Source organism: Gossypium hirsutum, chromosome D12, assembly GCF_007990345.1.
Source record: "Gossypium hirsutum isolate 1008001.06 chromosome D12, Gossypium_hirsutum_v2.1, whole genome shotgun sequence".
NCBI lineage: Eukaryota > Viridiplantae > Streptophyta > Magnoliopsida > Malvales > Malvaceae > Gossypium > Gossypium hirsutum.
In genome coordinates, this window is record NC_053448.1 from 330,497 (window position 1) to 342,255 (window position 11,759).

General features: G+C 30.0%; 2 protein-coding genes across 3 annotated transcripts; one reads left to right on the top strand and one right to left on the bottom strand.

Annotated features, from left to right (window-relative positions):
- LOC107930764 (acyl-coenzyme A thioesterase 13) lies at positions 1-2,428 on the bottom strand. Its single transcript, XM_016862485.2, has 3 exons — positions 2,184-2,428; positions 1,913-2,056; positions 1-249 (listed from the first exon to the last, which is right to left on the bottom strand). The coding sequence occupies exons 1-3, from the start codon at positions 2,346-2,348 to the stop codon at positions 106-108; spliced, it is 453 nt and encodes a 150-aa protein (XP_016717974.1). The 5' UTR covers positions 2,349-2,428; the 3' UTR covers positions 1-105.
- Positions 2,429-2,881: 453 nt separating this feature from the next.
- LOC107944891 (uncharacterized protein At2g29880-like) lies at positions 2,882-9,125 on the top strand. 2 transcript variants are annotated; one of them, XM_041108094.1, is made up of 4 exons: positions 2,902-3,020; positions 6,024-6,107; positions 7,883-8,254; positions 8,330-9,125. In XM_041108094.1, the coding sequence occupies exons 3-4, from the start codon at positions 7,985-7,987 to the stop codon at positions 8,624-8,626; spliced, it is 567 nt and encodes a 188-aa protein (XP_040964028.1). In that variant the 5' UTR covers positions 2,902-3,020; positions 6,024-6,107; positions 7,883-7,984; the 3' UTR covers positions 8,627-9,125. The 2 variants fall into 2 exon arrangements, with proteins under 2 accessions (XP_040964027.1, XP_040964028.1); XM_041108093.1 differs by lacking the exon at positions 6,024-6,107 and having other exon boundaries at positions 2,882-3,020.
- Positions 9,126-11,759: the final 2,634 nt, after the last annotated feature.

Below are 11,759 nucleotides of genomic sequence, written 5' to 3' on the forward strand. Positions count from 1 at the left end.
TAGAAAACACAAGTTATTTCATGTGAAATTCAACTAAAGGTCTCCCATAAAAGCAAGGAAATAATACATTTTATATATGAGTACGATTACTCATTAATATGTTATCTACATTTTACTTGGTAGAGGTAGATACTTAGTATGACGACCTTGAGCTATAATTTTACCAGTACTTTTCTTCCTAAACTCAACACTGAGGACAGCAACAGCCTTCCCAACATGTAAAGCCTTTGCTTCTATCTCAATATCCTCCTACATAGCAATAACATTACGCAAATTCATAAATGGCTTAATGTATTATTTCACACAAGCTTGCTGGAAAGAAACACCACCACCACAACAACAACAATAATCATACAAATGAAATACAATGTCCTAGGGTTGATGGCCAGTTGTCATAAACCTTCACCATCTCCAATTTAATAACTTGAGAGCAAAACCAATAAATTTAGACGTGATATGCCAAAAAGAAAGGATATATCTTAGAAATAAACGAGTGCATAAAGAAAAGGTAGCTAAATTGGTTACATCTTAGAAATAAGTGTATGCATAAAGAAAAGGTGGCTAAATTGGTATTTCTCTGCCATGTTCTGGACAGTGAAATGCAAGGGACAGAAATCAGATCACAACAATAAATTTCAGTTCATTTTTCAAGAGAGATATAGTTTAGATGCCAAGTAAAGTTGAAAAAGAAACAATGCAACTCTTATGCTGATAGTTTAAATGCTAAGTAGAGTTGGAAAGAACAAATGCAACTCTTATGCTGATGAATTTCAAAAAACTTTGGCCATCATAGTAAGAAAAGAAAAGAAACGTTTACACAAATTACGATTCTAAGAAGAAATTCTTCCTAGTGAAAACATTTCTCTCAGAAGGAGAGCCACTCCAGGGAACTAAAAGGGCTGTCTCTTGATCTCCTAGATTGCACCTTGTGCCACATTACAATTAAGAAACGTTCAGCAACCTTGACAGCCAACAATTAATGGTCAAGGCTTTGCAAAAGGTATAACAGCATTATTAAGTATTAAAGGAAAGAGTCCTCTAGTGTTAGAAATACCGAAAACTTAAAAGAAATTAAGCAATGATCTGAATTGTATTCAATAGAAGACTTCCTTTTCTGTTTACATCAGTTGCTATTTATATAGCTTGAGTAATGAATCTCAACTAAGCTAAATTCTTGAAGTAACTGCTACTAACAACCATTATTATGCTACTAACGATAGTTATCTTAACCAGAAGTTACCTAACTATTAGCATTTTAGCATGTGATTCGTATGCTAATATTCTCCCTGCGTTCTTTCTTTTTTTTCTAATATCTAGTTACTCTCCTCCAACCCTGTCAACACTTCAATAAACTTTTTCCCTGTAACTAGATCATTGGAGGGCACACTAAAACAATTCCAGGGCCCGTTTGTGTTTCTTTGTCCTGTAGTTTCTCTTCTCACATCAAGTTTAAATATATCAAGTTCACTCCTCAATAATAACAACATAAAATGATTTTAATTAGGATATAATACTAGAGAAATTCACATATATTTTATTTCCAATAGCTAGTTTGTTTATCCAAGAATGTCTACTATGCAACTGATTGAAACCCAACAAGTGGTGAACATTGCAAAATACTGAACAAATTAAGGGGAAATTTGGAGCAGAAACTAAAAAGTTTCAAGCCTAGTGTTAACAAAAACCAGTAACCTATCAAAAAAGACATGTGTAGCAGCAATTAGCAACGGTATGAGACTTCAAAAATGTTGCAAAACTGGTCAAGATTCATGCCTATCTATGCACATAAAAGAAACTGCTCAAGCAAAATTTATTTTCACAGTAAAACATGAAAGTACCTCTTCTTTTTCTTTTTCATTATTGTTAGTCATTCAAATTGTTACTATAAAATAAAAGCAGGAGCAAGACTCACATCAGCATAAGCAGCATCCATGAAAGAAATATTGATCTCAACTGAAGTTCCAGTTAAGGTACCTCCAGCAGTGTATATTGCTGCGGAGGAAACCATGTCTAGAAATGTCGCTACGGCTCCACCATGCAAGTAATTTCCCTCGTTCTTTGCACAAATATATTATAATCAGTAATCTAGAACATGAAAGGAAGGGATATCCATGGTTCTATTAATTTGCTCTCTAGAAATCTTAACCTAAATGGATGATTCATAAATAAGATCAGTGACTTACCAACAGACGAGGGGTGACCTTAAAAGAGCAAACAACGCGATTGGTTTCGATGAGTTCAACGCGGAGACCATGCATAATTAGGCGTTGGAAAAATCTCAAAGGCAGCTTATCTCCATCGATGGTGGCTGAGCTCTCCAAGTATCTCTTCACTTTTTCCACCTCCATCCCCTTCAGCTGTTTACGATCTCATCAAATCAGCTCAGTTGTCACTCCACAAGACTAATTTTCTTCACTCAATTTCTTCTTCTTCTTCTTCTTTTTATTTCTCAACGAGCTTTTCCGGCCGAAAACAAACAAACAAAGGACTGCAGCTAATATGACAGCCCTGCTCATTTCCATGGATGACAGATCCATTTCGAGCCACAAAAAATAAATTTTGTTGCAAATACCAAAACTTGACTTAGCCTTACGACATGTTTGGTTGGGTTCCACCCTATTCTGTGGGCCCACCACCAAACGGGCGTTTGGTTGATTGTAATGCTATTACGGCACGAATCAGTTCCGTCCCTATTACCCCCATTGACTGTAATAGCCATTCCCTTCATTTGGCGCCGATTAGAGATTCTTTACCCGTTTCTTATTTTCTATTCCATTTTCTGCCCTCGTCGATTTCTGCTTCTTCTTCTCATACGTTTCTTTTCTTCTATTTACGTTTCTTTTTTTTCTCCATTTTATCAAGAACGAAAAATGCTCGCACTCTTTCCCTGTTTTTCTTTTCTTTTCTGTAAAATCGATTTCGTTTTTCTTTTCTCTATTTTCTAACTCTTCAGTTTTGAGTGATAGGTCGTTACCATCACTCTTTTAGCAGGTCGCACTCTTTCCCTGTTTATTTTACAGGTAGTTTTGCTTTTGCTCAAATCTGGAATATTTGTTTTTTGTTCTCCTAATTTTGATTCCTTTCTTATGATTTTCATTCGGCTTTTCTTTGACTGATTTTATTGCATGTTCGATTGAACAAATGGAATTTTTTTCAATGTAGTTCTATTACTTGTTTATTCTATTGCATTTGACTGATTCTGTTGATAAGGCACTTTGGTTTCCCTTTATTCTTTTATGAAACTGATACTTTTGTTGTCAATTAAACTTTTTGACAAAGTTTGTGTTGCTAAGTTAAGGCTATTTAGAAGGTAGCTAGGAAAGAGCTAACTCTTACGACTGATGCCTATTGGTCTTCAAGTAGAATGAAGATGGTTTTTGTTAGATTCTATGTTGCTTAGATTCTTCATTTTGTTAGAAGCATTTTTATCCGACAAATATCGGGATATGGGTATGGGGATATAATCCTTCAATGACGGTTCAAACACATGGAAAAACTTTGGAGGGAAATGGGCATACTCCTGTCGGAATATACCCAATCTGACTCTCACACACGAATCCAAGTAACATAGGTTGAATGAGTTAAGAAATTGGTAGAGACTGTAGGTTGAGGCTTCAGGTAATGTAGAATTTCAATTCAGCTATGATTGTCTGTTTTCCAAATAAGGGAAAATGACACTTGAAGCTTAGCTGATTACAGCGGTTGGGTTAATATAGTATATTGTCTTTCTACTCATGCAAGTTTCGAGTGTTGCTATCTTACCAAAGGAAGCTAAGCCAAATAAGATAGAATCACCATTGCGAATTCAGTCCTCATTAACCCCGAGTGCCACTGCCTTATCAATGGAAGCTAAGCCAATTAAGTTAGAATCACAATTGCAAATTCACTCCTTGTTAACCCCTTGGCTGATAAAAAAAGATCAGATTTCTTTGTTTTTGTGTCCTGGATTAATCTATTCATTTAGTATTTATATACTCGGCATTTGGTGTTTTCTTCATGATTATTTGATTGGTTCTCTCTACTTTCTAAGGTCTTTAAATGTAGAACATTTGGGTTTTGCCCAAAGCAGATTGAGATTGAATTTCAGAATTTGCATGCTCGTCTGTTCTTTGTATTGTGTACCTTGTAAATGACTAGTTTTTTTACTGGTATCTTATAATATACGAAATGATAGTTTATATTTGCCTCTTCTTTTGGGCATAAAGCAAACATATTAACATCAAAGTCCATGCCGGGTGGTTTAGACTTTGAGAGGTTTCCTTGTAGAATTTACGAAAAGATTAAAGTCTCTATTTTTAGCATCCATGGGAATCATTTACCTGCAATTAGTTGATGATTTGAACTGAATCACATATAATAAAGCATTTACATGTGACTTTTTTATTTGTGTGTACAAGTTATTTGGATTGATGAAGAGGTTGGTCATGGGGAATTCCATGATGCTCAGACATGATCTTTAGTGATAATATCAAAACTTACCCTTAATTTCTGTCATCACTTGTATTTCCAGCACAGGCATGCTAAATTTTTTTCTATTACTTTCCTATATATTTGGAAGATCCTACCTCCATATGGTTGTTCACATGGTTGTTCACCTGTATGTTAGGGATGAAAAACCATTTTGGTTATTGTTAACAACTTCTGGAAGATGAGCTTGAATTCTATTAGCATGAATCATGGTTATACACATAAAATACAAAATGGTATGATATTGGTCGAAACTCTTTTATAGAGATTGGGTTAAGACATTTAAGCACCAAAGTGACATTAAAAGCAGCCAACATTGAACCAATTTTGAAGTAGTCATATATCCATTAGCGCCAGGGCTCTTATCACTATTCAATGAAAACGTAACAGCTCTGATTTCTTTGTTGGTTACTAGTAAACTGTTTTAATCGAGAATAGTCATATTGCTATATATCTACACTAGTAAACACTAGTAAACTATTTGATAAGCATGGAAGTCAAACTGTTAGCAGATGATTAATTGGGATTGATCAAGTTTTAAGAGTTGATTTCTACTGAGAATATGCGCAACCAGTGTTTCGACTAGCTTGTTTGTTTCATTTCTTGTTCGATTATTTGTTTAGTTGACTAAGGTGGTTGTAATAGTTAGTGCAAATCAATTTTGAGTGACTATTGTAATAGTTAGTGCAAAATAGTTTATTTTTATTATTTTTAATTTTAACTATTATTTTTCAATTATTATTCAAGTTTTAATTTTATTGTTATGGATTGGTTTTATGTAATTGTTTTTCAATTTACTAAATAATGCATTTGTTTATTTTTGTAATTCATGTAAAGTTTGGATATTTTTTATTTTTAATATTCCAATTTATTAAATAATGCATTTGTTAAAATAAAATTAATTAAATGCATAAAACTAATTAATTTATATATTTACAAATTAATTAAATTAAATTATATATTTTTTATTTTTAATATTTTTTTAATATTCCAATTTATTAAAATAAAATTAATTAAATTATATATTTAATTATTAAATGCCGTTTAATAATTACAAAGTCTTTAATTGTTTTAATTAACAAAATATTGTTTTAATTAACTGTAAAGAATATTAAGAATAGATGCTAGTGACAACAAAATTTCAAATAAATCTTAAAATTACATTAAATTTTAATTTGATGTAGAATGTGATTTAAAAATTTTATTTTAATTCAATATATAGATGAAATTTTAATTTTAGCTCAACTATACATATACCTACAAAGCATTAACATAATAACATGATCAAAGATTTTGAAGACGAAGAATTTATGCAAATTGCTCTAGACTATTTTCAAAATTTGTTCACCTCACAAGGATAGCCTAATTCTACATAAGGTTTTGGTTAATAGACTAAGGCATGTCATCTGTGATTGTATTATCGAGGCCTAAAGTGCTTTTATATCATGACAACTAATTTGATAAAGAAATGATTTTCAAGTTGCAAAGATAATTTTAATTTCTATTTTTTGCTTCGTAAAGATTCTAAATTTGTATTATTCATTTTTCTTTGATAGTGTGTTATTGTTTCCTCTTCTTCTTTGGCTTGTTTGATTGCTTCCTCCACCCACAGTTGAGTGTCTTGTATTCACACAATCACTGTAAGTTCTTTAGCAATTAAATTACTTAATTTTATTTTACTGTTATTGAAATTATGATTGGAGAAATGTGACCCTTTTACTACGATTTAAAGACACATTAATATCTTACAGTAATGGCTCGTCTGCCTTTTATTGCACAAAGTGTGAGGTGTAAAAGAATTGGTATTGCATTGACAATATGGTTGCAAATCTGTAGAATTGCGAGTTGGTTCTTACTTTTTGGGTGCCAGCCATAGCCTACATACTTATAGACCAAGGATTAGGTCCTATATTTTAGATTTTTATGCAAAACAGGATTATGTGAAAAGGCTTATATATGCTAGTGACGAGACCTATATTGAACAAGTTAGGATGAATAGAATTGCTTTTTTGAAACTATGTGAGATGTTACAAACGTTAGGGGGATTGAAGTCGTCAAGGAACATGCTTGTTGATGAGCAAGTGGCAATGTTTTTACATATCATTTCCCATCACTTTAAAAATCGAGTTATCAAGCATCACTTTAATAGGTCCGGGGAAACTATTAGCAGATCATTTCATAGTGTTTTAAATGTTTTCATACGCTTACAAGATGTGTTATTTTAAAAGGCAGAGTCAATTACAGCTAATTCTTCAAACACAAGGTGGAAATGGTTTAAGGTATTGGACTGAGTTTTATATATAGCTTGTACATAATTTAGTTGATTTAAATTTAAATTTAGTATTCTAACTCAAGGTTTTATAACATGTGATATAGAATTGCTTAGGTGCTCTTGATGGAACCCACATCAAGATTAGGGTTCCAACAGTTGATAAACCTAGATATCAAATGCGAAAAGGTGACATAGCAACAAATATGCTAGGTGTTTGTACACCTGATATGCAATTTGTTTATGTTCTTCCTGGTTGGGAAGGTTCCGTTGCTGATGGACGGGTTCTTCCAGATGCCATTAGTAGGAGACATGGACTAAAAGTTCCTCATGGTAAAGTGGAAAGTTAGAGGACTTTGAATTATTCATTAAGATCAAACTTTTCTGGGGGAATTAATCATTTTAAAAAAAGTTTTTTTATAGGTTGTTATTATCTAGTTGATGCTGGATACACAAATTGTGAGGGATTTCTTGCACCTTTTAGAGGACAACGATATCATTTGAATGAGTGGCGTTAGGGTTATCAGCCAAGTACTCCGGAATAATTTTTTAATATGAAACATGCCTCAGCACGTAATGTTATTAAAGATGCTTTGGGTTATTAAAACTTAGATGGGGAATACTTAGGAGTCCATCATTCTATCTTGTAATGGTGCACAATAGAATCATTATTGCATGTTGTTTGCTCCATAATTTTATTCGAACCTATATGAGTATTGATCCTATTGATGCGGAGGTGGAAGAAGGATTACCTAGTAATGTGGTAGATGACGATGAACCGAATATCGTAAATATTCATCCATCGGATGCATGGGCTACTTGGAGGATGGAACTAGCCAACCAAATGTTCAATGAATGGCAAGCATCTAGAAATTAGTTAGGTTTAGGGACAAAATGAGTTTGAGTTAATTTGTTTATGTTATTTTATGTATCTAGTTTGTGAAACTTTGGTGGTGTTTGAATTGTTTTTTGTATTGTACTAAACTTGTTGAATTATAATTTAATTTCTTTTCATTCATCATGTGTTATAATTTTATAAAATGTTGAGCTTTTGATTCATGATATTGAACTTAATTTTAATTTTATAAAGTGTTCACCTTTTGATTCATGATATTAAACTTAATTTTAATTTATTTTTTTCTTAAGATAATTATGTCAGGTGTTTCAGAATCAAATGTTTCTTCCTAAGCTTCTCGAGGAACCAAAAGGAAATGGGTTCCAGAAAAATATGCAACATTGGTTTCCTGTATGGTGGACTTGCACAATGTTGGAACCTTTAATGCTAATACAGGGTTCAAAGCCGGTTATTTAAACGAGTTGGAAAAAATGTTAGAAAAGGCTTTACCCAATGCAATGTTGAAGGTTAGACCTAATATTGAATCGAGGATTAGATTACTAAAAAGGGATTGGTCAATCGTGTATGACATGCTTAATGGCCAAAACAATAGCGGTTTTGGTTGGGATGAGCATAGGCAGCTCGTTGTTGCTGAAGATGCGGTTTGGAACTCTTATTTAAATGTAAGAATTATTTCTAGTCTTTATTATCTTATTTTTACCAAGCTTATAACTAATATGATTTCCTCATTTTTATAGAGTCATAAAGAAGCCGATCAATTCAGACATCGTAGTTTCCCTTACTACGACCAACTTACTGCCATCTACGCAAGAGATCGAGCGACTGGAAAAGATGCTCAAACAGCTGCTGATGTTATTGAAGAAATAAATGTTCAGGATGTACCTACTACAGGTATTAATGAAGAAATAAACGAATTCTATGACTGCGAAGCTGATGTCTATTTGGATGACATGGATGTTTCTGCTACGGAACCGCAACCAGATAGAAACCAAGGGGGTTCCACATCTTCAAAGAAGAAAAAAAAAGAATTTTGATGCAAGTGATCATATTTCTTCTTCATTTCATGATGCTGCCACTTTATTGGCGGAAAACATGCGGGCCATTGGCAAACAAATCAGTAGGAGGATTGCCTCTGATGCGGTAGTTTAACAAAAGTCAGAAGAATTCCAGATCATCCAAGAAAAAGCTATAAATTTATATCCAACCTTATGTGAAATAGAAGGTTTAACTGTGGATGAGCGTTATCGAGCATTGAGCAAAATTTCAGATCATCCAACGCAAATGCTCATTTTCTTTAGTTTACCTTCTGATGTGTGGTTGGAATGGATCAGAAGATTTCTTGCTGACCATTAAAAATCATGGTTCTGTTGATGATATTTTCATAACTTTTTCTGTTTGTAATATTTGGGATGGTATGTCATTACAATGTTCTAACTTTTTGATGTTGTAAAACTGTATAACATATGGATTATGATATAGAATTTCATGAATTTCATGTAACCTTTTGTTAATATATGAATATTATGTTTATGCAAAATATAATTTTCAAGTTATTTATTACTGCTAATATTTTTTTATTGTAGAATAATTAAATTATTTGTTTTACTAATGATATTTTAGCACATTAAATATGTATTGCAGTTTAAAAATAATAAAGTAGATTATATATTATTTTTATAGTATTATATATTATGATTTTAGTAAATTCATATAAGAATAATTATATTTAATTTTATTAAATTATATATTTTTATTAAATTATATTTAATAATAATTATTTTAAATTCTGCTAAGGGTATTCTAGTCATTTTAGTTTTTTCCTTATGCTATTACAACATCATTCCATTCAACCAAACACAAGAATACTGTTACAGTTCTATTCCATTCCATTCAACCAAACAATTGAATTACTATTACGTCTCTATTCCATTACACATCAATTCCATTACAGCGAACGTGCCCTTAGTGTTATAGAAATTAGTTTACAATGTATTTATAATAAATAAATATTTATATTTATATTTATATTTATATTTATATTTATATTTATATTTATATTTATATTACATAATATAACATAAACTAAAATTTTATTTTTTTATAAAATGATTTAAAATCATATACAATAAAATGTAAATATTGTTAAATTATATTCATAATAAATAATAAAATATATTTAAATTATTTTATATTAAATATAATTAAACTTATATGTGTATGATAATAAATTTATATATTTAGTAGATTGTTATACAAAAATTATATAATAATATTTAATAATATTTTTACTTTCTATAAAACTCAAAAAAAAAAAGAGAGAAGAAAGGTAATAAAGAAACTAACCTCAAATTTTTCTCCAATAATAGCTTTGGCTCCAGTGAAAATTGAGAGCAATAATGTGGTGAGAGTGCTCAATTACATTGCACATTCTCAAATCTTCCTAATAAGAAATCTGTCCATTTAAAAAGAATATTCACCCAATATTTCATCTCAAGGATAAAATCCAGTCCAATGGGAGCCTTACTCATATCAAATTATCTGCAAGTCCAATATAAATTTGAAAAGATGTAGATAAAAATATTAAATTAAAAAATTAAATTTAAGTAAAAATTTAAATTTATTTAAAATATAAATTTAATTTGAACTTCAACATTCAATATTTAAATCTAACTTGACTTGTTTTCAAAGTTCATAATATATTATATTATTTTTAAATATTATGTAAATTAGAACATATAATAATCAAATCTATAAAAACATATAATAATGATTTTAAGACGACTTTATATAAAATTTTAATAAATGGAAAAGTATATAAAATTATTAAATATGTAAAGGCTTATTATATAAAAATTTCTTGTAAAATATAATACAATAGTCAATTGAGCCCTCAATAAAAAAAATAGCACTCAATTAAGCCTTTAATCAAATATAAGCAATCAATTAAACTTTTGAAAAATCAATTTCCGTGTAAATCTTTAATTTTCATTAACTTTGTCACATAACACGCCAAGATTGTACCACATGGCGAAATTTGATATTTATTAAAATATATATAATTAATTTTATAAATAAATAGAATTTTGAATATTTAAAAAAATTCAAAAATTCAAAAATTATTAAAAATTAATAAGAAATTTTTAAATTTTAAAAAAAGCTTTAGAATTTAAGATTATAAAAAAGTGCATCTGATTTTTTTATAATTTTTCAAAAATTATAAAAAATATATAAAATTGGCAATATATATATAAAACTATATAAAAATTATGAAAATATAACAAATTACATTTTTTTATAGATCCATCTTTGACATTGATCAATTTGTAGATATTATCAATATAAGCATCAATGTTGCGTGGGAACACGATGCTATCACTAGGGAACCTGAACCTCTCCCCTTTGACCTTAGCCCAATTCTGGTTCTTTTTATCGACAGTTAATTCTTTACCTGATACGTTAGTGATCCATGCAAACTCTTTTTTACAATTTTATATAATTTTTATTTTTTTTTGTAATTTCTATAATTTTTATACTTTTTGTAATTTTGTAAAATTTTGCAATTTTATATTATTTTTAATATTTTATATATTTCTTAAAATTCTAAATTTTTATAAAAAAATTTTAAAAAATTATATTATTTTATATTTTTAAATTTGTACAATATTTTAAGATTTTCAAAAATTGTATTTTTTTGTATTTTTAGAAATTGTTTTTATAATGTTTTACACTATTTTAAGTAAAATTGTCATATTTCGCCACATGGCACAACCTTGACATGCTAGGTGGTCAAGTTAATAGATATGAGGTGTAACCTCCTCAACCCGGCCTAGACGTTAGACCCGAATTTGGGAGATTACATCGGCCATCGAAATAACCTGGTAAACTATCGGAGTTTATAAATCGTCATTTTAAAACATTCATTTTTATTTTAGGAGAAGACTTAGCCTATTTTCAGAAAACTCGCGAGTTAACAAAATTGATTAGTAAAATATTTTCTTGATAATGGTGACTACCTTTGGAAACTTAGTTAATTTCTAATTTATTTATTACTTAGAATTTATTTATAATCTAGCAGAGGAAAAGTGATATTCAACTTAGTCTTAATTAAGAAAAATCAGAATTATTTTATGCATATTTAATCCTAAATCTATGTTTTAATATCCTAAT

What these genes read in the sequence shown, in the direction of transcription:
- LOC107944891 (XM_041108093.1), top strand. Translation starts at nt 7,985, where the DNA reads ATGGTGGACTTGCACAATGTTGGAACCTTTAATGCTAATACAGGGTTC. An exon ending in TTTGGAACTCTTATTTAAAT is followed by an intron (nt 8,255 to 8,329) that starts GTAAGAATTATT and finishes TCATTTTTATAG; the next exon opens with AGTCATAAAGAAGCCGATCA.
- LOC107930764 (XM_016862485.2), bottom strand. Translation starts at nt 2,348, where the DNA reads ATGGAGGTGGAAAAAGTGAAGAGATACTTGGAGAGCTCAGCCACCATC. An exon ending in AGGTCACCCCTCGTCTGTTG is followed by an intron (nt 2,057 to 2,183) that starts GTAAGTCACTGA and finishes ATTTGTGCAAAG; the next exon opens with AACGAGGGAAATTACTTGCA. An exon ending in TGGATGCTGCTTATGCTGAT is followed by an intron (nt 250 to 1,912) that starts GTGAGTCTTGCT and finishes ATTGCTATGTAG; the next exon opens with GAGGATATTGAGATAGAAGC.